Source organism: Glycine max, chromosome 12 (assembly GCF_000004515.6).
Source record: "Glycine max cultivar Williams 82 chromosome 12, Glycine_max_v4.0, whole genome shotgun sequence".
Taxonomy (NCBI): Eukaryota; Viridiplantae; Streptophyta; class Magnoliopsida; order Fabales; family Fabaceae; genus Glycine; species Glycine max.
In genome coordinates this window covers 7,168,637-7,193,522 of record NC_038248.2, presented here as the reverse complement: position 1 = coordinate 7,193,522, position 24,886 = coordinate 7,168,637, and the positions used below count along the sequence as shown (strand labels likewise).

The 24,886-nt window shown below is 33.3% G+C and overlaps 4 protein-coding genes across 10 annotated transcripts; 3 read left to right on the top strand and 1 right to left on the bottom strand.

The window, feature by feature from the left end:
- The first annotated feature begins 1,788 nt into the window (after positions 1 to 1,788).
- LOC100802773 (protein TRANSPARENT TESTA 1-like) lies at positions 1,789 to 5,537 on the top strand. The gene is made up of 2 exons (NM_001254472.2): positions 1,789 to 2,368; positions 4,507 to 5,537. Exons 1-2 carry the CDS (start codon positions 1,844 to 1,846, stop codon positions 4,951 to 4,953), a joined length of 972 nt encoding a protein of 323 aa, NP_001241401.1. The 5' UTR covers positions 1,789 to 1,843; the 3' UTR covers positions 4,954 to 5,537.
- Positions 5,538 to 10,880: 5,343 nt separating this feature from the next.
- On the top strand, positions 10,881 to 16,534 carry PARP3 (seed maturation protein PM38). 5 transcript variants are annotated; one of them, NM_001250657.1, is made up of 18 exons: positions 11,264 to 11,323; positions 11,514 to 11,803; positions 11,891 to 12,086; positions 12,211 to 12,324; positions 12,397 to 12,454; positions 12,550 to 12,619; positions 13,524 to 13,698; positions 13,804 to 13,937; positions 14,026 to 14,263; positions 14,349 to 14,476; positions 14,553 to 14,629; positions 14,704 to 14,864; positions 14,949 to 15,158; positions 15,241 to 15,343; positions 15,447 to 15,529; positions 15,610 to 15,753; positions 15,832 to 16,014; positions 16,117 to 16,533. In NM_001250657.1, the coding sequence occupies exons 1-18, from the start codon at positions 11,318 to 11,320 to the stop codon at positions 16,192 to 16,194; spliced, it is 2,448 nt and encodes an 815-aa protein (NP_001237586.1). In that variant the 5' UTR covers positions 11,264 to 11,317; the 3' UTR covers positions 16,195 to 16,533. The 5 variants fall into 5 exon arrangements, with proteins under 5 accessions (XP_040863050.1, XP_040863051.1, XP_040863053.1 ...); XM_041007117.1 differs by having other exon boundaries at positions 10,884 to 11,323; positions 15,610 to 16,014; positions 16,117 to 16,534; XM_041007118.1 differs by having other exon boundaries at positions 10,891 to 11,323; positions 12,211 to 12,454; positions 16,117 to 16,534.
- LOC100816284 (beta-1,6-galactosyltransferase GALT29A) lies at positions 12,115 to 18,891 on the bottom strand. 3 transcript variants are annotated; one of them, XM_014764611.3, is made up of 3 exons: positions 16,954 to 18,891; positions 16,627 to 16,699; positions 12,115 to 13,366 (listed from the first exon to the last, which is right to left on the bottom strand). In XM_014764611.3, exon 1 carries the CDS (start codon positions 18,737 to 18,739, stop codon positions 17,402 to 17,404), a length of 1,338 nt encoding a protein of 445 aa, XP_014620097.1. In that variant the 5' UTR covers positions 18,740 to 18,891; the 3' UTR covers positions 12,115 to 13,366; positions 16,627 to 16,699; positions 16,954 to 17,401. The 3 variants fall into 3 exon arrangements, with proteins under 3 accessions (XP_014620097.1, XP_014620098.1, XP_014620100.1); XM_014764612.3 differs by having other exon boundaries at positions 16,977 to 18,891; XM_014764614.3 differs by having other exon boundaries at positions 17,115 to 18,891.
- A 4,496-nt stretch (positions 18,892 to 23,387) lies between these two features.
- On the top strand, positions 23,388 to 24,886 carry LOC100815746 (beta-1,6-galactosyltransferase GALT29A). Its single transcript, XM_006592254.4, has one exon. It carries the CDS (start codon positions 23,570 to 23,572, stop codon positions 24,629 to 24,631), a length of 1,062 nt encoding a protein of 353 aa, XP_006592317.3. The 5' UTR covers positions 23,388 to 23,569; the 3' UTR covers positions 24,632 to 24,886.

Sequence of the window (24,886 nt, the reverse complement as noted above, 5' to 3'; positions counted from 1 at the left end):
CCATCTGTGTTATCAAAATCTAAACAAGAGTTAAATGCACGGTAAGGGAGCTTTACCTTCAAGAAAATAATCAAAGTTCAAAGCTTCTAGCTAGCTTGAAATAAATAAATAAAAATATTGTTTTAAAAAGGTTGGCTATAATTTCCCAAAATTTCATTATGAACTTATATAAATATTAGACCAAATCTGAACTTCATTAAATTTGTCAAATATGGAGTTCTGGTTGTATAATAAATCAATCTCTTAGCCTTTCCCATTATAATTTCATGGGTTCAAATTCTCCACTGATATACAAATTACTAACATTTTTGCCTACATAAAAAAAAATTTCGATCATTCTCAGAAAAGTGATATTTATTTGGAAATGAAATATGTCTAAAGCTACCATAATGCATTCGGTCTTGTTTTTAACTATTTATTCATGGGGCACTATGCTAAAAAGTTGCTCAAATTCATATATGATAGTATCACAAAATATCCAACATTCATTAAAAAAATCACTCATTATATTATTCATACACTAAGTTCAACATTGTTGAGATGAGAGTCTATTACAAAAAATTCAAGTGATTCATGTTAACTAGAGATAATATTAAAATAGAGTATATAAGTAGAGAAAAATTCATATTCTATGAATTAATTTTTAAGGTTGAATTAAACTTAAATCTTCATTTTAAAAATTGAGAAAAATCTAAATCCTACATTACTAGAGATAGTGCCAAAATAGTATATATATATATATGAGTTAGCTTTGGAAGTTAAATTAGATTCAAATTCACATTCTAATTAAGATGGTAACAAAGTTTATCCTAGATTCATTAAAAAGGATCACCCATCATATACTATTCACACATTAAACTCAAAAGTATTGGACATGAGAAGTTTGGACATACAATTATGTATTTTTAGAGAAATTTTTTTATCACTCATAATGATTATTCCTAGTTCGAATAAAATTGTCTCCCGTAAAAAATAATCTTAATTTATATCAAGAAAATGAAAGTATTATGCATTCCCTCCTTATTTATTAATGACGATAAAACTTGGGTAATGCTAATATGATGTTTACTTTATTGGTCAGTCTTAAAATAATCTTAAGAAAAAAATGTTTGAATTCATATATTTAATTAAGATTCAGATTCTCTAAAATAAGTAATATTTATTTACATTAGAGGATAAAGTAAGTAATCTTAATCATAAAATCATAAATGTATTAAAATACCTACCAAAAAATGAATGTATTAAAATATTAACATTTGATTATCTCATTAACAACTGAAATTACTTACTTTACTTTTATGCCCTCTAAATAAGCCAAATTCTTGTATTTATTTATATAGTTAAATAATTATTTGAAAGTAAATTTATTGCATGAATCAATTATGTTTTTTTAAATTTTATTTAATTTTTCAACCAATTTAATTCCATGCTAATTAAACTTATCCAAGAATCAATGATGTCTCTCAAATTGATGACCAATGCGAATCTTTCCTAATCTGATGACTAGTATTGATTAGAATTCAAAGTTAAGACTATTCTAGGATTCTCTCTAATAAATGGGGCGAGTCCTATTTTTTTGCATGTCATTTTCAATCCCCTCCCATTAGTCTCCCCGTAAAAGAAACAAACAATTAAAGGACAAGAAGGGGAAAATAAAAAGTAAGGGCTAAAAAATAAAGAAAAAAAGAAAAGGTCCATAAAGACAAAGAAAGCCTCATTCCTTAATCAACCATATTATAAGTGCAGGGTTTCTATCATAAAGTCTGAACACACAGACACATACATAGCCCTTTTCTGAGGAGGAGAGAATTTCACCAAATCAAGGGGAAACTCTCTGAAGAACATGGGTTTGATGGAGTGCAATGTGGAGGACAATAAGAATCTATACCTTCATGCTCCTACTTTCATTGAGTGGCTTAAACCATGTTCTTCTCCTAATTCATATCTAAATAATTCCAATACAATATCATACTCATCTTCTTCTTCTCCTTCTTCATCTTCTTTTTCTCTTACTCAGAATGAGTTTGTTCAGGAAACTATCCAATTCTTGCCAATTTTAAGTGAGAAGGCCTCAAAAGATGAAGATCAAAGTTTTGAGGTGAAAGAGGAAAAGGTTGAACAAGTAACTGTGGCTTTGCACATTGGATTGCCTGACAGTAATAAAGGGCATGCTGATGAGGTTGATGAGAAGATGATTTTCCATGTTAAGGAAGAAGAAGAGTCATCAAAGAGAAGCTTCCATGGTTGCTCCTTTAACAACCAAGAGAGAAGGTTTTGGATTCCAACTCCTGCACAGATCCTTGTTGGACCTATGCAGTTTGCTTGCTCCATTTGTAGCAAGACCTTCAATAGGTATAACAACATGCAGGTTAGTTCAATTGATTCTCAACTTCATCTCATATCATAAATTTACTCTATATTTTGCACACAAATCAACTTAATTTTTATATATAAAAGAAGTGGAAAGCTATGTAAAAGGACCATGTGGAAGAAAGAAGAGGAATGAAAGAGTCGCAACTGTGAATTAAATTTATAATTATTATTACTATGTTTCTATTATTTTTTTTAAACATATACATCATAATATGTCTAACTCTGTAAAGTTTATAGGTGTTTGTAAAGAAGTCAAATAAGTATAAATATAAGCTGATTTTACATTGTATGAAAAGTTTGATCAATTTTAATTTATTTTTAAGTATTTGTTGATAGTTTTTTTAAACTGTGGTGGTGGAAGTTAGGGAACTCATGTTGAGATTAGGATCTATTTCTAGGCTGTCAAGTAAAGGGTTCAGCAAACAAATATAGATCACCACCGTAAGAGAAGATATAGTTGCACGTGCTTGATCTACCTTTAATTTCCTTTGAGGGGAACATGATCATAATAGTCACGATTTGGTTCAATTAAAACTGAACATATACTAATTACTTTACGTGATTTCCCCGTTCTTTCTTTTCTTTTTCTTTTTAAAAAAAAATGAGGTTTCAAGATTTATTGTGTGGAGGAATGTAATCTTAGTACTAACAAGTACTCTCAGATCAAAGACTTTGGCACCCCACTTACGACAAACTTGGTTGTAGATTTGATCATTCACCTCAAAAAATGGCTTCAATTTCATTCAGAAAAAAATAGTTCTGAATACAATAAATTTTTAAGTCCTTTGGAAGGAAAAGACAAGTATAATAATAATAATAATAAAAATAATAATATTAATAATTAATTAATTAACAGGCCTATATATATATATATATATATCATGGGGATATATAATTATCACCTAGCTAGGCATTTCAATTTTGTACACATATTCTGGAACCGGGTAGCACTGGACATCTTTAGTGAGTTAGCTTACCTAGCTATGGGCTAGGTATTGAGGGAAGAAAAAATCTTCTATAATTCTTCAACTATATATGATGTTGTTTTTGTTTTCATAATTTTACAATCACATCAATTTTCTTTTCTTGTCATATATGCATTCCATCAAAACCAAACCTATGAAAAGAGTCAATGTTTCTTTTATTTTTCCTCAGCTTCTTAATTTTGTACAGCATTCCGTAGTTTTCAATATATATAGCTTGTGTGTATACCTACTGATGAATTTGAATTGCCTGCATTCTTATCCGCGCCAAAATGAAGTAGATGCTTTACATGATAACGATAACGATGATAATAGTTAAGAAGAAAACAACTATATAATTTAACTTTAGTAACAACGTATACATAACCATTTGATACCTTTTTTCTTTTCTTTATCCTTTTAAATGAAAGGCTTCTTTTTCATCCCATAAATTTCAAAGGGAAATTATAATAATCTTGATCATGCATGCTTTTATATCCTTTCCAATTGGAGCTATTATATATGTCGGAGAAGGTGGCATAATTTATCACAGTAGCTAGGACTAGGATCCATAACTACTAGGCTTAAACCAAGGTTAAGAAAACTATTCAAAACATTGGATTGTCGTTTTAACTAACTAATTACTTCTGTATATTTATAAAAATATTTCTGATTTTAAATAGATAGATATCGAGAGATTTATACATTTCACCGTTAAATCATGGGGCTAACTACAGCTGTAGCTTTTTGACGAGAATTTGACATGTTAGACCCATCACTAAAGAATAAAGATAAACAATTATTTGCAACAATGGCCACTGCTAGGATATATAAAGGACTAAAGGACGATTTTGCTTGGTCAAATATAGCAGCCTTGATTATTTTCTAAAACACGAAATAAAAATGAAAATATAGGCAATATTTCTGTAATTATTTGTAGTTATAAGAAATAAAAATATCACACGATTTTTAAAGCCAAACAAACTTTTTAAATGAATTCACACAAAATGTAACTTCTGAATACTAAAGATTTAAGGAGGAAAAAAAAGAAACTAAACAAACTCCTAGTTAATTTCAAGCAAGCTTAATTAAGATCAATTAGTACTAAGCTTGCATATACTCTAATAATTAATTCAACTAGAACCAACTTTTTTTTTTTCATAATGTGCAGATGCATATGTGGGGGCATGGATCAGAATTTAGGAAAGGACCAGACTCACTCAAAGGAACACAACCAGCTGCAATGTTAAGGTTACCATGCTATTGCTGTGCTCAAGGATGCAAGAACAACATCAATCATCCAAGGGCCAAGCCATTGAAGGACTTCAGAACCCTCCAAACCCATTACAAAAGAAAACATGGGACAAAGCCATTCATGTGCAGAAAATGTGGGAAAACATTTGCAGTCAAAGGGGATTGGAGGACTCATGAGAAGAACTGTGGCAAGTTGTGGTATTGCACTTGTGGCTCAGACTTCAAGCACAAGAGATCCCTAAAGGATCATATTAGGTCTTTTGGAAAGGGACATAACCCTCATCCTCCCTTTGAAGCTTTTGAGGATGAGAAGGAATGCATTACTGGCTCTGATGAAGATGAAGTTAATGCTCATCATACATGATCTAACAACATTCTATAGCTTATTTCCTTTATTATGAAGATATGGTAGTAGCAAGGTTTTAAATTGCGATCGCAGTTACAATTTCGTCGTGATTTTTGGTGTTACCGGAAATTACAGACAAATGCGGTTGATGCAATTAATACCTTGAGTAGAAGTGGTAATTAATGTACTAGAGGGTTTGGTCACTACGCTTGTGCTCAGTAACAAAAAATTCTCAACAACTGCTGAGGCATGAAGACTCAGGGAAAGGTTTGCTACCGAGCACTTGCAGGGTGGTGATAAACTTAGTTATATCAATAGAGGTTTGGAGTAGTTTGCTTTTGGTTTAATTAATAAGATGGTTGCCTCAAGTGATGAAGCAGATGAATTTTCTTCTCATAGCAACAGAGATTAGTGTTATGTCAAGTTTAGTTTTTTTGTAACCTCTTCAATATGGAGGAAATTTATCCGCTTCATTACTAAATGGTAACCCTCACTCATTCTAGGACTTTATTGTATGTAAGGTCTTGTTAAAATATCTTTGTGACGCTTTGATGTGAATTAATTTGCTGCTATAAATGGATAGCCAATGTGTGTGTTTTTTTCTTCTTTTTCTTAGAGGAGCCAATTTGTGTTATTAATATGTGTTTTATAATCTTTTACCATAGAATAATCTTTAAGCAATGCTAAATGTGAAACCAAGTTAAGATGGCTGAGCTATATGCGGCGTTATATATTATATCATTTCCATTAGTGAGTTTCATTTCATATAATATAGACATTTTTTTTTCAATTTGTTTTTAACCTATGTCCGTGATGAAGTTATAGATACAAATTATATTTTAGTTGGAATATGATAAATAGACGCTCATATTCCAGTAGACACTAAAAAATAAAAGAAAAAGAAATATAAGTATGATAATTAATATGATGTAATAGGAAAATTGACGGATATAAATAAAAAATGTTAATAAAATATTTTAACTTTGAAATTATAAAGTGTTCATGTATTATTTTATTTATTAAATATTTTCTTGATGACTAAGTCAAAATTTACTATTTAAAAAATAAAATTAATGCCAAGTACATACCTTTTAATTATGTGAACACGGTCATATCATATTCACTTCATTTTTATGAGTAATGTATTATTACAGTAACTTCTATATATATTTATTGGCTTTATTACATAACTTACCTTATCATGACCACGTTCAAAAATTATTATTAATTATGAAAACTTATTATAAGAATAACATTAATTATTCTTTTATTATCGTATTATATATAATCATTTTATTGTACACATACATAGTGTTCTGTTTCTGATAATTATGCAGATGTAAAGATGTGAAACATGATACAGATAGATGTGATGAACCAACCATTTTTGGTAAAAGAACCATTCAATTATTATGCAGAAGGTAACATCTTCCTAATCCATAAAGGTTTTATACAATGTTTGAGTGTAATTATTAACTGCCGTTCATTTAAGGAACATTAAAAAGTGCTTATCTATAATGCACGATCTCTTTTTCCCTTAACACTTACCCCAAATAATTTACGAGCTAGGGGAAAAAAAAATCATAAAAAGCTTATAATTTTATAGTGGTGACAATATATAGGACTTCATCGACATCAATATCATAGTGTAAGATGATGGTTATGTATATAATAAGCACCAAATTTATATATATGTGAAATTAAGTGGTGTAAGTTGGGATTTGTTTTTTTTTTTTTTCCTTTTCAAAGTAATATACCTGCTCTACTTTCAGGTCACTGTGAGAGTCCATTTTGGGGGGCCTTGCCCACCAAATCATCCACCGATACATAGCTACAGAGATCAATTACCCAATATAAAATCTCAGAACTGGATATAATTAATTAGTGTGAATCCATGTCTCATTCTTAATTAGATTAATATTATTTGGTTAGAAAAATTCCAAACATGGAGATTAAGAATATGTGTGTTTTGACAAGCGATCATGAGTTAGAAGGACCTCCTTTTGTTTTATATACAATATAAAAAAAAATCCTTAACACGTGAGGGAGATAATGAAAGGGAGAGAAAGAGTTTGAAATTTGAGTTTTTTTTGAGATAGTCTTGACCAAAGCAAAAAGTAGTAAAAAAAAAAATGGAGAGTGTGTATTTGGTCTTGAAAATAAGGGACCTCCACTAAGTTTTGTCGGGGGTAAGAAAACGTTGGAGAGGGGAAAGATCACAATTACTATCTTGAGCAGCATTATTATTTAATTTGCTAAGTAGCTATGTTCTTTCATATTTAAAAGTTACACTTTCCCTGTGCCAGTAGCCTTAATCTCTTAATTTAACGACTCTTGCTGCAATTTTTTTTATCAATGGATCGGAAAAGCAAATAAAGTGTCAAAAAATTTATAGCGAGTCACATATTTTTATTTAATCAATTGAATTAAATTCTGTTGAGGGTGACTTTTGCTAGTTAAGTTAACTTAATCTAAATTAAATCTGGTGATCTTTGGCAATATCCTGCTCAATCAAAGTATCTATCCCATTTTATGTCGTTTCATCAATCAGTGTCAAAAGTAGGTTTAGAGTTTCGTCCATCCTTTAATTCAGTTAGTAAATACCCCGGAGGAAATTATTTCTTTTTTAATCGTTATATTCATATATATAACTTCTTAATGATATTTCTTTTATTAAACACAATATCTCGAGTGGGTGTTAAAAGATAAAAAGCTTGATTTAGTTTCAAGCTTGTAATATTAGTTGGGCATTTTAATTTTATAATTTTAATTTTTTTTTATTTTTTATTTTTTTTATAAAAATCAGTACTGTAGTTTTTTTTATTATTGTTTAGTATGAAGAATTTTTAAATTTCCATAGAAAGTGATAGTGACATTTAATATTGACACTGTTGAACAAAATTGCCATTGAAAGAGAATGTCTTCGGCGAACTAATTAGATCATGTAATTTTCCATATTATTTTAGGGAATTCTTTGATTAACTTATTATAAAATTCAACTCGTTTTATCCTCAAATAAATAGATTTTTGAATATGAGAATGTAAGATTTTATCTATCTATATTCTTACATTTTTGTGTTTCTAATTTTATAGTATTCCATTTAATTTATAATTTATAATAATAAATTTAAAAATCCAAAAATAGATTCGGAATTCATTGCAAATCAAATTCAAATTAATATAACGTGAAACATAAATTAATCCAAAATCAAATTATGTGCTCCAAATAAAAATTGGATTTGCATTAATGTGAGAAATTAATTGAGATAGTATTAATCAGAAACATCTCAATTCAATTAAAATGAGAATAGTAAAACTAATAACAGTACAATTATTCATTTATAGATACTTTCATCACTATTATAAACTTTTCCTTCACGATACGTGTTTAATTTAGCACAATAATGTGTTAATAACACCATTATCATAGTTGTTGGGTAAAATTTATTTCTATACCCTTCTCATTTTCCTTAACGGAGATGATTGGTGAGTTGTTAAGATGTTTGGGCGTAGGAAAGTTACGCGAGTCTAATATAATATTTTCTCCTTCTTATTATAATTGTTTGTGTAAAAAAATTCTAAAATAATTTTTATTTTAATTTTTCAATATAAAATTAATTATTTTTTCACTTCTATAATATTAGTGGTGAATAAAAAAATTATGAATAAATTAATGATGATATAATATTAACTTTATAAAATTATTACATTTATTATTATTATTATTATCTGTATAAAATAACTTATTATTTTGAGATATAGGAAGTATATATATCCTTTCATATCACAATAATAACAATTCATTGAATATCAGTTTTATATTTATTAATTCTTTTACTATTTTTGGAGTTATAAAATTGTCTTGTGATTAAAGGAAGAAAAGAGGAAAAAGAGAGTGACTTAGAATCTCAGTTACTACCAAAAACTAATTAATAAATTACTCCATGTGTCCACAATAAGTAATGATGAAAATATATAAAATCAGTTCAGAATAATATTGTTTCATAGAATTTCTAGATATTGCAACGAAGGAGCACATTTAAGTCAATAGCTTATTCAAAACTGAAATGGTAAAAGATGTTACCCACTTACTGTTTTAATGACATCTGAAGGGCTTATAATGCTGGTGCTACTCAAGACTCCTCCTTATTATTACTAATTAGGTGCTTAACAAAGACATTGGACTCTCGTTTTTGGATACAGTGATATTCAGTTTTCTAACAGCCTTCAGTACGTTTCTAATTTATTCTAGCATGATGTCCAAAGACTATGCTGTGCAGAGTTTTTTGAAGTGGTGGAGGTTAGATTCTTGAAGTGGTGATGGTTATTCTACTCAAGTCAGTTCAATGTGGGAGCATGTCTTGCTCAAGGGCGTGACTTTCCTAGCATGACAATAATACTATCCAAATACTACAATTGAAGCATCCAGATTTTTTGTCATTGAAGAAAGTGTGCAAGATTTATTCTATCAACCTCACCATTATTTATTAAAGGTATCATGGCTACGCATTGATATTTAGCTACATTTCTTTACTTTTAGGGATATAGCTTATTATACACTGATAAAAGTTCGCGGAAATATATTAATAAAATTTATTTATATTTAATAAATGATATTTTTAAAATATTTTTAGGAATGTACTCTCAATTAATTATGATAGCTAATTCAACATGTAAGCAATGATCTATGAGTAATTATAATTATATTAGAATATGAGTTTAGGACTAATTTAATTTAAAAATTAGTTTATAAAATAAGAATTAATTTTTATTTATATATCTTTATTTTTAACTCTATCTTCAAGATATTATCTTTAGATGTTTTGAAGTTGGATGCGCATATCTTGTGGCTCATTAAAGTGAATCTTCATTCAATAAAAAGAATGAGAAATGGGATGATGGGAAGGGTGGTCCTGTCGATCTGGCATTGAGGATGTAGTTTCTTTCCAAGTGAAATTGGTGATGTTACTTGGATCGGTATATGTGGTCATTTGAAGTGAATAGAATAATCATCCCATCAACCATTTTCATTTGTATCTTATAACAAATAGTTCGCTTTGCGATTGTCAGCTGGAATTGTACCAATTAATTATTAAAATAATTTAAGTTTAAGGGATTTTAAATTCACCATCTTCTAGTCATTTCTCTTTATGAAAGGAACTAGTCATTTCTAGACAAAAGGATATTAATATGATTTCAATTTTACTAAAAAATATTATCATATTGTGATCTAAGATACTATATGTTTTTATTTATTTCAGACAAATAAAATAAATTTTATATAATAATAGCATGATGATTATCATTAGTTTAATTCGAATTTAACAATATATTTAATATATCTATAATTTTTATATGTAATAATTATATAATGTTTTATGTATTTTGTATATCTCGTTTATGATAAGTGAAAAAGAAATACTTATGAAATAAATAAATATTAAAAGTATAATTAAAAAGATAATATTATTTTAAACTTGTAAATAGAAAATAAATATTTTAAAAAAAACGTAAAGTTATAAAGAAACAGGAAGAAACACATATCCGAATAAGTCGAGAGCTATACGTGACTCACATCAATTCATTTATTTAACAAGTATAATTTTAACTCAAATTCAATTTACTTAATTTATGAAGTATGCACAACAAATTAATTAATAATAATTTCCAGTTGATTCGAAGTAAACCCTATCTGTGACTATCGCCAACATATATGATTTATCATTCAACTTTTAACAGAGGTATTTCTTTACCATAAAAAAAATATTGCAAGTTCATGTTTGCTAGAGGACACACAATGCCGATAGGTTCGAAAAGCTAAGCTCAGATGCGTGCTTGACTTGAACTTGTCTGCATGTTAACTTTTTCAACCCATGAAGTAAACACCAACTCCTTTATCTTTTGGGGAAAGAGAAAAAAAAGAAGAAAAACAGAAAAGTTGTTTATCTCCTTCCTCGAATATATAAGCACCGTTTTCTGACGCCAATCCAACCGAATGGTGCATGCAAGGGTCAGCAGAGTCAGATTAAAGGATGTGAACAGAAGAATAATTGATGATGAATGGAACAAGAAACATAATGGCATGATTTTCCCACATTTCACCGTTTAAAGCCTCAAAATGTACATAGTTGGCCACGTGTCAAGAGCTAGCAAACGTGGCATGTTGTTGTGACGACAAGAAGATTTGGTTTTCTTGTGAGAACTGAGAACTCAATGTACGTGGCAGTTCAGGGCTGTTGTTGTTGTCTCAGCTGTTCAGAGAATCAAAGCTTATTTAGTGCACATCATATGCGAGTCCTCAGACTCTGAACTACATGCTTTTGTTCATCATAGTAGTAGTGGAGAGGTCTTTCATTATTCAGTTGGATTTAGCACCACCAAGATGAAGGTTTGTTCTTGTTTTCAGTGTGTGATTGACATTTACTTTCAAAAGGGGTTCTTTCTTTTCCATGTAGCCAACTTGCTAATAATAAAGAGTTGTTTTGTTTTGTTGCTTTTTGAAAGTTTGTTGTTTTGTTAGTGGTGTAGTTCTTTGTTTGTTTAACTAGTTAAGGTGGTGCTTTTTGGGGATTTTGAAGGTTCAAGAAACGAGGTCGCATGTTCATGCACTTGGGGAAGAAGAGAAGGTGATGACAAGGAAGCAGAAGGCTGAGTCCAAGGCACATGAAGTGGAACATTCTCCAAAGAAGGCCAAGGTGGAAAAAGAAGATGGCCACATCAACGGGAAATCTGAAACTGGCGTTGCAGAAGAATATGATGAGTTCTGCAAAGCCACAACCGAGCACCTTCCTTTGGAACAAATGAGAGACATTCTGGAGGCCAATGGCCTTGATTCTTCTGGCTCTGATCTTGAAATTACAAGAAGATGGTTGGTTTTGGTTTAAGATTAGACCCTTTCTTGAAAGTAGATTTTCATTGTTAATGACACAATTACAATTACCACCTTTTTGAACAGCCAAGACTTGCTGTTTTATGGTGCATTGGACAAATGCTCGGTTTGCAATGGGAGTTTGGAGTTTGATGGCAGACGTTATGTTTGCAGAGGGTTCTACAGTGAGTGGGCTAGTTGCACTTTCAGCACCAGAAACCCTCCAAGGAAACAGGAACCCATTAAGTTACCTGATTCTGTTCAGAACTCTCTGGCTTCAGACGTGACAATTCTCCCTACTTTTTATTTTGTTTTTCCTTCGTTGTGTATTTCACTGTTGTTGCTTGTATCCTAAGATTTTGTCTTTCTCTTCTTTTTGTTGACTTGTTTTCCTGTGTTTGCCATAGTTGCTAAAGAAATATCAGGACCCGAGTCACAGGCCTCACAGGGATCTAGGCTTAGCAGAAAAACCCTTTACTGGAATGATGATCTCTCTGATGGGTCGTCTTACTCGGACACACGTATGCTGCTGCACTGTCACTCTTGTTTTTGTTGCATTAGTTACTGAATGGATTTTGTTTTTGGCTACTCAGCATTATTGGAAAACAACTATTGAAAAGCATGGAGGGAAGGTGGCAAACTCTATAATTGGTAATATGATAGTTGTACTCTAGATTTGATAGAGTTTCTTTTGTCATCCTTTTGTTGCTGGGAATTACCATAACCTGGCTTGTTAAATTTTTCAGGGTCAACTTGTTTGGTAGCTTCACCTGCTGAGCGAGAACGTGGTGGCACATCCAAACTTGCAGAAGCCATGTAAGTGCACTAGAAGTTTTTTAGGAAACGTTATTGCTTTGTTTTAATCCTTATTAGTGTGATAGGCTAGCTATCTCTGTTTTGTTAGGTTCCATGTCATGAACATTGTGAGCAGCAGTAGATCTTTAAGCATTTCTGTTCAAGAACACCCTTAGCTGCTATCTGCTTCTAGCTTCTATCCTGGAAGGAGAGGTTACGAAGTAGCTCGAACAACGGGAGAGGTCAAAAAACGGCTTTTTCTTAGGCGCAGGCCAGCTTTAATCGAACTCAGGTTCAGCTAAAGAAGATCCTTTCCTGCTTTCTCCCGTCTCAGCAATATCATTGTTTACTTTGACTATATTTCTCTCGCGACTTCCTTTCGAAACAATTCTTTCTGCATGCCCGTCTGTACCCCCACTCCCTAAACTGATTATTATGACCTCCTTCAAGTCTAGTAAAAGATTGCTTGGATCCGGTATTCCTAGGAGCTCTGGTAATAGTCATATGTCCCCTTCCATCGTACACCCAATGCACAGACATGGTACTAAGAAATTCATTTCTCAAACTCAAAACACAAAAGGAGTGGAGTGTGTAGATGGGCTTTGAATAAGAGTTGGGTGAACTATTGCAAAGGATGGACGAGATTCTGGATTACCTGCCGGAAACTCTGATGACCAAGTTGCTTCGACCTGCCTTTGATGGCATAATACGTCCATAAACGATCTTCTTTCTCTTCTTAGTCGAGCGGAGACCTGGAGACCTGCTAATCTGCGCTTCCATTCGCCATAACAATTGCCATTAAAAAAATGATCACGCAAATAAGATACAGTATAATAACTAGGCTTATAAAATGGGTAATGTGCCACATTAATATTAACACAATAAGCATTCCTAGTTTAACTATTAATGTATCTAACTCCTGCAGGGAGAGGAGTATACCAGTGGTTAGGGAGGCTTGGTTGATTGACAGCATTGAAAAGCAAGAACCACAACCTTTGGAAGCTTATGATCTTGTCTCTGATCTTTCTGTGGATGGCAAGGGTATCCCCTGGGACAAACAAGATCCTGGGGAAGAGGCTATCGAATCACTCTCAGCAGAAGTATACAATTTACTATTTCATACTGTTATTTTCTTATTAAGAAATAAAATAACACATGGAGCTCCCTTTTATTTGTGTTTGATTAAATTTGGTCTGTGGTAACAGCTCAAGCTTTATGGGAAGAGAGGAGTCTATAAAGATACCAAGTTGCAGGAACAAGGTGGAAAGATATTTGAAAGAGATGGGATACTATACAACTGTGCCTTCTCTGTTTGTGACCAAGGGCGAGGACTGAATGAGTAATATTATGAAGACCAATTTCACTTATAGTCCATATTGACATTTATAAGATAACTGTGCCTAATTGGTGATGTTAATTTGGAGCAGCTACTGTGTCATGCAACTGATTGTTGTCCCAGAGAATCGTTTGCATCTGTACTTTAAGAAAGGGAGAGTTGGGGATGATCCAAATGCAGAGGAGCGATTAGAAGAGTGGGACAATGTAGATGGTGCTCTGAAAGAGTTTGTGAGGCTCTTTGAGGAAATAACAGGAAATGAGTTTGAACCTTGGGAAAGAGAGAAGAAGTTCCAAAAGAAACCTTTGAAGTTTTACCCCATTGACATGGTACATTACATTTCTATTCCTTCTCATAAATTATGTGTCCATGCCACCTCTTTCAGCTAACACACAGTACTATGAAATTGCATAGGATGATGGAATTGAAGTTAGACATGGGGCACTAGGTCTTCGGCAGCTGGGGATAGCAGCAACACACTGCAAACTTGAGCCTTTGGTTGCAAATTTTATGAAGGTCTTGTGCAGCCAGGAGATATATAAGTGAGTACAATATCTCTGAAAACTATCATGCATGATTTTACTTTGTATTTTCAAAATAACCTGCCTTGTTATTCAGGTATGCATTGATGGAGATGGGTTACGACTGTCCGGACCTTCCAATAGGAATGGTTACAAATCTTCATCTGAAAAAATGTATGTACACGAGCAACACTAGTTTCCTATGTCTCTAATGTCCTTCAGAAAAACTGACATTAGAACCTTATCAGGTGAGGACGTTCTCTTAGAATTCATAGACAAGGTGAAATCATTGAAAGAGACTGGGCCCAAGGCTGAGGCTGTGTGGACTGATTTTAGCCAAAGATGGTTCACTCTGATGCACTCCACAAGGCCTTTCAATTTTAGAGATTACCAAGAGATTGCAGATCACGTAAGAACAATTAGTCGCCACCTTTATTGGTTCAACTCAACAACTTATTAAAATGAGTCTTGAGTCTCGTCCTTATTTTCCTAGGCTGCTGCTGCGTTAGAGGGGGTGAGAGACATAACCCAGGCTTCTCACCTCATAGGAGATATGACTGGCTCAACCATTGATGACCCGTTATCAGAGACATACAAGAAATTGGGTTGCTCAATTTCTGCCTTGGACAAAAGTTCAGATGATTACGAGATGATTGTGAAATACCTTGAAAAAACTTATGAGCCGGTCAAAGTTGGTGACATTGTAAGATAAGAACTTCCTGCTTTGTGTGTTTTATGCAACCATGCGCATATCTTGTTGAGTATTTACTTCCAATGAACTTCAGGAATATGGGGTGTCAGTGGAAAACATTTTTGCGGTTCAAACAGGTGGTTGCCCTTCCTATGAAGACATTATAAAACTACCAAATAAGGTTCTTCTATGGTGTGGTAAGACACGCTAGCATATTGTTCAAATTGAATGGAAAAAAAAAACAACTCATTTGTGATTAGCTTGGTTCTTCTGAATGACTACAAATTTCTATGATGCAAGGATCACGAAGCTCAAACCTCTTGAGGCACTTGCAAAAGGGATTCTTGCCAGCAATATGCTCATTACCTATTCCGGGTTATATGGTAATAGAAAGAGAAATAGTCATTCAATTTTAGTGTTTGTGAACATCTACTCATCCCTTGTTATTTGCTTTTGGCAACAGTTTGGCAAAGCTATTGTCTGTTCTGATGCTGCAGCAGAGGCTGCAAGATATGGTTTTACTGCTGTGGACAGGCCAGAAGGATTCTTGGTTTTGGCCATTGCTTCTCTAGGAAATGAGATTACCGAGTTGAAAACCCCACCTGAGGTATCCAAAATGCACTTAAGTCACCTTTTCAACTTTCACTCAACTAATATATATTTGTTTTCAAAATTTTTGACACAGGATGCATCATCTTTGGAGGAAAAGAAGGTTGGAGTGAAGGGACCGGGGAAGAAGAAAACAGATGAATCGGAGCATTTTGTTTGGAAAGATGATATAAAAGTTCCTTGCGGTAAACTAGTTGCCTCAGACCATCAAGATAGCCCCCTGGAATACAACGAGTATGCTGTCTACGATAAAAAGCGGGTATGACCAAAAATCTCTCAAGTATGATTCATATTATCAATAAAGAAGGAAAAAAGAGAAAAACATATATAATTCTGAGATCTGTGCACTTTTTGCTCACAGGCACGCATAAGCTACTTGGTGGGAGTGAAGTATGAAGAGAAGGAAGAGAAGGGTGCGGTGATTGACACAGCTGAATGATGGGACCAAAAAGGATGTAAGGGAAGCTTTTCTTTTTTGTGATGCGGGAATTGAAAGCTATGACCATCTATGTACTAGTAGTTTCTCTAGTTAGTGGAAAATTTATGTCATTTTGATGTATATTTACATGTGATAAAATAGGCTGTATGTGGTGTCACATTTTGATGTATGTATAGGTAAATGGCCCGTTAGTTAGGGTAAGTAAATATTTTGTCCTACACATGACGGCATGAGAATGGAACTACATCTAACACTATGTTGTTTCAGTCCTAGTTGACTACTCTGTCTGTATGAATGAGATGATATAGTAGAAATGGTATAATGATGTCCTTTTGTTTAACTTGACCGTTATCATCAAAGGCAACTATGATAAAGAAAAGGTTTTGATCTATAAACCATAAGAGTCGTTAAAAATAAAAATCAAGTTAATACCTCTAGCATTTGGCCGAATGTAAGCGTCATTGAAACATATCATGGAAGAATGAATCCCAAATGGCCAGACGCCCTGCATATTTAAATGGAAGAAGCGTGTTATGAACTGTAAAATAAGAGGAATCCATCATCAAAAAATAACAAGGGCTGCACTTTAAAAGTGCGTTCAAATTAAAAATCGATTAGTTTCATTTGCAGCCTTCAAAGTTGTTAAAATGTTGCATTTCAGCATCCAATAAAGTGCTTCGTATTCCCTTTCTGTACCAAGGACGTGGCAATTATCACTTTAACTAAAGGATAAAACAGGCAGAAGATGATGTCTATTACCTAAGATGCCCGGCATCTCTTACCATATCATTTGGTTTAATTTGAATCTATGATGTCATATAAGATGCCAAAAGCAAATCATTTTGGTTCAATTTGAAGGCTGAAGGCATGCACAACAGAATATGGTTAGCTTAGTCATCATAGCCGGCAAACAAAATTACCCAATTTTGAAAGTGAATCCAGTCTTGAATACACTCACAAATAACACATGGACATGCATAATCATTGATGGAGTCAAAGAACTGTATTGATCTAACCAACAAAATTTACACTTGGTGTTGCCTTGAGGCTTCATGTTGGACAGTACAACACAAACAACAAAAACGAATCTTGAATCAGTATTTTGCTTTCCACTATCTGTGCATTTCACAAGTATTACAATAACAGAACAACAATTCACAGAGGCCCTCCACCACCACTTGCAGCAGCAGCAGCAGTTCAGCACCCATCATTGATACATGACAACAGGAGGAACCTTAAACCTATCCTCAAGAAAGGGTATAGGCCTTTTCCCATCCACAAGGTCCCTATAAAACGCATACTCAGCCTCATAGTCATGCAAGTGAAGCTCAGCCTTCTGGTTAGTGTGGTAATGGTGCTTAGCAGAAGTCGATTTCCCAAACCCAAAAATGCTAACCCTATCACAAATCCCCAAAGCCAGCATCACAGCCTGCATCCCTGAAGAGTAGTGAAAAAGAGAACCATCATGAGCCTCTCCCCACTTCTCCAAACCCTTCCCACTCTCCTCCACAAACCTCTTCAACGAATAGTACTTCACAATCCTCGCACACAACACATCAAACCTAGGATCAGTCACCAACAAAGGAGCCTTGTGAGAAGCATTGCACACAGTGTAGTCCATGAAATGCAAGGCTTGACAAATGTACATAACAATCGGAACACGGTCACCATAAGGGTGGCAGAAACACCCTCCCCTTCTAGCACACAAATGCAAGATGTTACTATTCATGAATGAAATGCTAGTTTTTTTTCCAACCTTGGTCTCAAAGTGATCAACCCTAGCATTGTTCAACCTTATCACAAACTCATGGGAATCAATTTCACTACCATAGTCTCTATTCAACAAAATTCCGCTGTTTCCAACTACGGCACAGGAAGAGTATTTGTTTTTGTTATTGGTTTGTAGTTTGTTGTTGTTGTTGTTGTTGTTGTTGTTGTGTGAATCAATTGGAAGCTTAATTGACCGAGTCAACCCGGACATGATACCGGGTTGGAATCGTCGCTTCCGGAACCAGTCGTGGAGGACCTTCCGGAAGTCGAGCCAGGAGCGGTAGAAGAGCGGCGACCGGATAGTCGCCGGGAGTTTGGCGGCGGTGACTCCGGCGCTGCCGCGGTCGTGGTGGATGAAGCGGCGCCAGGAGACGAAGGTGCGGTGGCGCGCGTGGCTGCCGAAGTTGCCATCAAGGAGGCTCTGGATCTCCTGCTTGAACTTCTCCTCGCCAATTTCGACGGCTGCGTGGTGGAGGAGCGTGGCGTTGAGCTGCGGCGGCGGGGGAATATGGCGGCGGATCCGGACGCGGGATTCGAGCTCGATGGAGAGGATGCCGCGGCGGAGGACGGCGCGTGAGGTGAGCGTGGCGGCGAATACGAGGAGGAGGAGGAGCGCGAAGAGGGGCCGAACGGTGCGTTTCATCGGAAAATGACTCTTCACAGAGAAATTGAAATTAGGTTTCGTGGTAGCTAAATGTGGAAAGGGAAATGGATCCATGATTGGTTTTAGGGTTTCGGTTTCAGATCCATCTTTTTCTTGGCTTATCTTAGGCATGAGTAAAGAAGAAAAATGAAAATGAAATGCGGTGATAGTGAGATCTTTTTTTTCCTATGAAGTTGCTGCTGGGGTTAATGTGAATAGCATTGGGAATGTGGGAGTTGAAACTGTGTTTGGGTCAAAAAGTGATTGTCTTAATCATTGTAGAGTTGAACATTTGAACAGAAAGTGGAAAAAATGGAGAGTGAGTGAGTGAGTGAGGTGAAATAGAAGGCAATATTGTTAAGTGATGAAATAGGTCATGAGGGTTTATAGGAGAAGAATGAATATTTGGTGTAGTTGTAGATGCTGAACATTGTGTGAGTTTGAGTGCATGTAATGGAGTGAAAAATTAGTGGAGGTGGAATAACCAAGCCAAACCAAAACAAAACAAAACAAAAGCCTAAATGAGAATCTAGATTATTAAAATGTGTGTGTGAGTGTGTGGTGTGGGGGAAGGGAATGCATGAGAGGGGGGCATGTGTTGTTAGAGCACATTAAAAAAAGCATGTTTTCTGGGTCATGGGGATGGCAAGTGGCCACTATGGGGAATGATAGTGTGCTTTGCAAGGGAGTGATGATTGTAGAAAAAGGGATGAGGAGTGGGTCCATGTGCTGGCTTAGTTTAGAGATGCCATAGATCTAATCTACCATTCTTGCTACGAATGAATGGATTGAAATAGAAAATAGAACATGGATGGGTAATGGGTAGATAGATCAATGATGTGAATGTGTTTATATAATTGGATTTAGGAGTGAAATTCAGGTATCTTGATTTCGAATTTTGCCACAATCTCTAAAAATCAATGTGGATGTTTTATATAAATTGGGAATTTGGGATTTAAGAGTCGTTACGCGTGATTTCGAATTTTGCAGATCTTGCTAAAAATGGACATCTTTTTTCTTGGTTGTGTTCATGATGTCATTCAGTGTCTTACAGCGCGCATAGGTTAAATTTTGGCACCGCAAAAGATTATTAATAAAGAAAGAAAAGAGGTTAACTTTAATTAGTGCTACGCTAAGAAGACGACGAAACGAAAGCCATGTTGGTTGAAGGTGTAAGATCTAAGGTAAAGAATCACCTAAAAGTAGATGAGGATCTTGTTTCTATTTTTCACCCTTTATTAGAGAATTACCTGGTTAAATTAAATAATTTTTTCAACTAAAACTGGGTGAGCAATATAAGGAAGTAAAATTATTATGAAGTTATAATCAATTTATACGTGAACTCACTGGGGTCAGTCAGTTTAATGAAGGAAGATTTAGATAATTTGAATAAGGATTTAGGTTCAAATATTAATTTTATTACTGTACAAAAAATTAATTAATTTATTTTAATTTTAACTTTTGAAAAAGGTTGAATTTAATTTATTTTTATTTTCTTTTCTCATAAATGTTAATTTACAAGTTTATCTAAATTGAACTTAATAGAAAATACTGAGATACTGTAGTCAATTCAAAATACTAATGGCATGGCCTAGGCATTTTTGGTGTGATGAATTAATGGCTCTAGGCGATTATTAGGCTTCAAATATTAAATTGAATTTTAAAACAAAATATGTTTAGTTGAGATGTAGCAATTATTAGCAACAGTGTAACAATTTTAAAACAAAAATAGTCTAGTAGAGATTATTAACAAAATAAAATTTCTTATAGGCAAGCGTATTTTTTTATTGTTTTATATTTTAGGTTTAGTATAATTTACATTTTTTCAAAAAAAAATTATTCACTTTAAGTAAAAAACAAATTATTCAATTTCTTATGTAGCCAAAAATTATTTTCTTCGTATCCATTTGCAATTGCTATTTATTCTTAATCACCACCGTCATTACTGTTAACCGTCCATATCTATTGACATGTATTCCTCATTATTGTCATCGTTTTCTTTACCATCAATCGACCATCGTTCTTCTTACTGGCTATTATCATTATTATCTAAGTTTCTACCACCATACGTCAAAAGGTTAAATTTATTTGGTTATTAATTTTTTAAAATTTAGTTTACTTATTTACTATGTTTTAAAAAATTTAATTTAATCATTTTTTTTAATTTAATTATTTATCTTTTTAAAAAATTTATTTAATCTTTTATCTTATAATTTTGATTCAATTTGATATCTTTATTTATTTATTTAATTTCATCCTTCAATCTATGTATTTAAGATCGATTTCGTTAATCTTTTTTAATTCAACTTTTTTTTCGATTTTATTTTTAACAAAAAGTTCATTCTTGAATTATTGATACTGTTAATCTTAAATTAATTTAAGGACTAAACTAAAAAAATAAATTTAAAAGATAAAAGACTAAAACGAAATATAAAAAATAAGACAAATGATTAAATTAAAATTTTAAAAAAATAAAGAACTAAATTAAATAAAAAAATTAAAAAAACTAAATAAATCATTTAGTCTTTATCAAATACAATACATAAAATAGAGGCGCTTGACATTGAGGGGAGTAAAATAGTACTCCCTCCGTAGCATTATGATTATTGTGTAAAAAAATATCTCAAAATAATTATTATTTTAACTTTTTAATGTAATATTAATTATATTTTTATTTATATTTTTATAATATTATATTATCAATGATGAATAAAAAAATTATAAATAAATCAAAAATAATATAAGATTAATTTTATAAAATTATTATTTTATTTTATCTATTTTTTAGTTTTTATTTATATAAAATAAACTAAGACAATTATTATTATCTGGGACGGATAGAATATCATCTTAGAGGGCTAAAAAATCTAATGGTGTTATGGGCTTTACCTAGGAACTTTTTTTTTTTTTTTGACTGAGCTTCTCGTTGGAACTATAAATTCATGCAAGATTTAAATGAAAATTTAGGAAATATTTGTTCACTGAAACTATTTGTGCTATAGCAAGTAATAATTAAATTATATTACTACTATTTTGATTCTCTTATATCCTTTCTTGGGTAGTTGTGTGCCGCACAAAACACGAGAAAAAACGAAGAAGAAAGAGATGGGAACTACCATAACCACTGAAACACATGTTGGAGTCAAAACATCATTATCTACATTATCTCCACGGGAATGTTAGGAGAATATAGTTTATATATAAAACATTTATCTAATATCGAATGAAATATAATTAAATTTGCATCTTTTCTTCCACGGTTTCACAAGTTATTCTCTTTTGTCTCCAATGCTTATTACTTTGTCTGGGAATAAAAATTGACAATGTTGTGAAGAAACTAGTAGTAACGAACGAGTGAAATTAGTTTGTTGTTTGAGAAACGGTTAGCTAGTTGATGAATTGGCCTGTCAGTTGTCGATAATAACCACTGAAACGCATGTTTGAGTATTTTTTTTGCTTCAATTGTAATTAGAATGTTTCACTTTCCATAGGTATTACGCATATTTGAGTATAAAATATTAACTTACAAAAGTAAAAGTAAAAAATTATCAGCCCTTAATTAGTCACAATTGATAAGCACACCAAATCAAACTTAGTCTTGAGATTGGTTTTATTTTTCCGAGTTCATGAAATTGGTATATGTAGGAGGATAGTCCAAATTTATTTCGCTATAGTTAATGTAGGTTATAGCATTTCTCACGAAATAAGTCACATCAATTAATATCATATATTATCTTTCTTTTTTTTATTTTAAGTAATCAGTTCTTTTTTTAACTGAAAAGACTAGTTAAAGTTTTTTAATAGACTACTAAAGGTGATAAAATAGACTATTTTACTTGATGTATACTAGTTTAATGCAAGTTATTATCATCAACACCATTATGATATTATCATTATCGCTATCATCCGTGATACCATCACAATTGACCTCCTCATCAAAATCATTATCATTATTAATTTCACTAATATTAAAAATATTGTCATTGTTGTCAACAATTAACATCACTCTTTCACAATGAAATCTGATAAGTGAGAATCCGGGTAAGTTGTTATTATCACTGTTATTTCTAAACACATATGTACTTTTAATCTAGTTTTAATAGAATATGAAATTTTTAAAATGAGTTTATTTTGAAACTAAAAGATAAAGAGAAAAATTAAAATTAGATTTTTAAAATTAAAAGCCAAGGGTGTGCTTAATTTGCATTTTCATTTTTTGTTTTCATTTCCTGTTTACTGTTTTCATTTTCAAAATATTAGAATTCTAAAAACATGTTTGATTTGACGTCTTGTTTTCTGTTTTCAAGAAATAAAAACACTGAAAATGTGTTTTCAAGAGGAAATGCATTTTTAAATTTGCTTAAAATTACATTTCTTGTCACCGCATTTTCATTTTACACAAAAATGAGATTCTTGGTTTCAAATAAAAACGAAATTTTATTATTTTTAGTTTTTGATTCGTTTGAGAAAATATTTTCACTGAAAATAAAAACAGAAATCCAACCAAACACATTTTCATCACTATTTTCTATTTCCATTGAAGATGAAAACACATAAAATAATCAAACCAAACACCTCCTTAATTGTTTTTAAAACTTAAATTTAACTCAAGTTTTGAAAATTTTAATAAAAATATGCATTAAAGGAGGAGTAAAACAAAGCCTTCTCTCTCAATATTGATTCAGCAACCGAAGAAATTAATGGAAAGGAAAAAAGGAATACTCGTAAATTGTAGTAATTAGTAATACAAACAAGTAGCACCGCAAAGTCTTCTTCTCCTTGATGAAAACAATTACTTTTTGACAGAAACGCACATTCAAAACTTCCATATTAACGCAGTACTTGGTCTTTTTCTTCTTCATCTATGCCTAATGTAACCCACTACAAACATAGTTCTGAAACCGAAAACTTGAAATCCATCATCAATCCACAGTTAGCAACCACAAAACCTAATCTCTCCCAATGAAACGCTCCCTTCGCCCCCTATTCCTACTCCTCCTCATCATCATCCTCTTCGCCGCCATGCTCACCTCCAGCGACATCCTGCGCCATGGCACCCCCTCCATCGACCTCGAATCGCGCGTCCCAATCCGCCACCTTCCGCCGCCGCAGATCAACGTCACGCTCCTCCGCCACGCGGCCGTCGAGATCGGCGAGGAGAGCATTAGCCATGAGATCCAGAACCTCCTCAACTTCCGCCACTGGCTCCACTTCCAGAATCTCCTCCAAAACTGGTTCCGGAAGCGCCGATTCCAACCCGGCATCATGTCCGAGCTGACTCGGTCAATTAAGCTTCCAATTGATTCACACAACAACAACAACAAACTACAAACCAATAGCAAAAACAAATACTCTTCCTGTGCCGTAGTTGGAAACAGCGGAATTTTGTTGAATAGAGACTATGGTAGTGAAATTGATTCCCATGAGTTTGTGATAAGGTTGAACAATGCTAGGGTTGATCACTTTGAGACCAAGGTTGGAAAAAAAACTAGCATTTCATTCATGAATAGTAACATCTTGCATTTGTGTGCTAGAAGGGGAGGGTGTTTCTGCCACCCTTATGGTGACCGTGTTCCGATTGTTACGTACATTTGTCAAGCCATGCATTTCATGGACTACACTGTGTGCAATGCTTCTCACAAGGCTCCTCTGTTGGTGACTGATCCTAGGTTTGATGTGTTGTGTGCGAGGATTGTGAAGTACTATTCGTTGAAGAGGTTTGTGGAGGAGAGTGGGAAGGGTTTGGAGAAGTGGGGAGAGGCTCATGATGGTTCTCTTTTTCACTACTCTTCAGGGATGCAGGCTGTGATGCTGGCTTTGGGGATTTGTGATAGGGTTAGCATGTTTGGGTTTGGGAAATCGACTTCTGCTAAGCACCATTACCACACTAACCAGAAGGCTGAGCATCAATTGCATGACTATGAGGCTGAGTATGCGTTTTATAGGGACCTTGTGGATGGGAAAAGGCCTATACCCTTTCTTGAGGATAGGTTTAAGGTTCTTCCTGTTGTCATGTATCAATGATGGGTGCTGAACTGCTGCAAGTGGTGGTGGAGGATAGGTTTAAGGTTCCTCCTGTTGTCATGTATCACCACTTCAAGAGTCTTCAGTATCCAAAAACGAGAGTCCAATTTCTTTGTTAAGCACCTAATTAGTAATAATAAGGAGGAGTCTTGAGTAGCACCAGCATTATAAGCCCTTCAGATGTCATTAAAACAGTAAGTGGGTAACATCTTTTACCATTTCAGTTTTGAATAAGCTATTGACTTAAATGTGCTC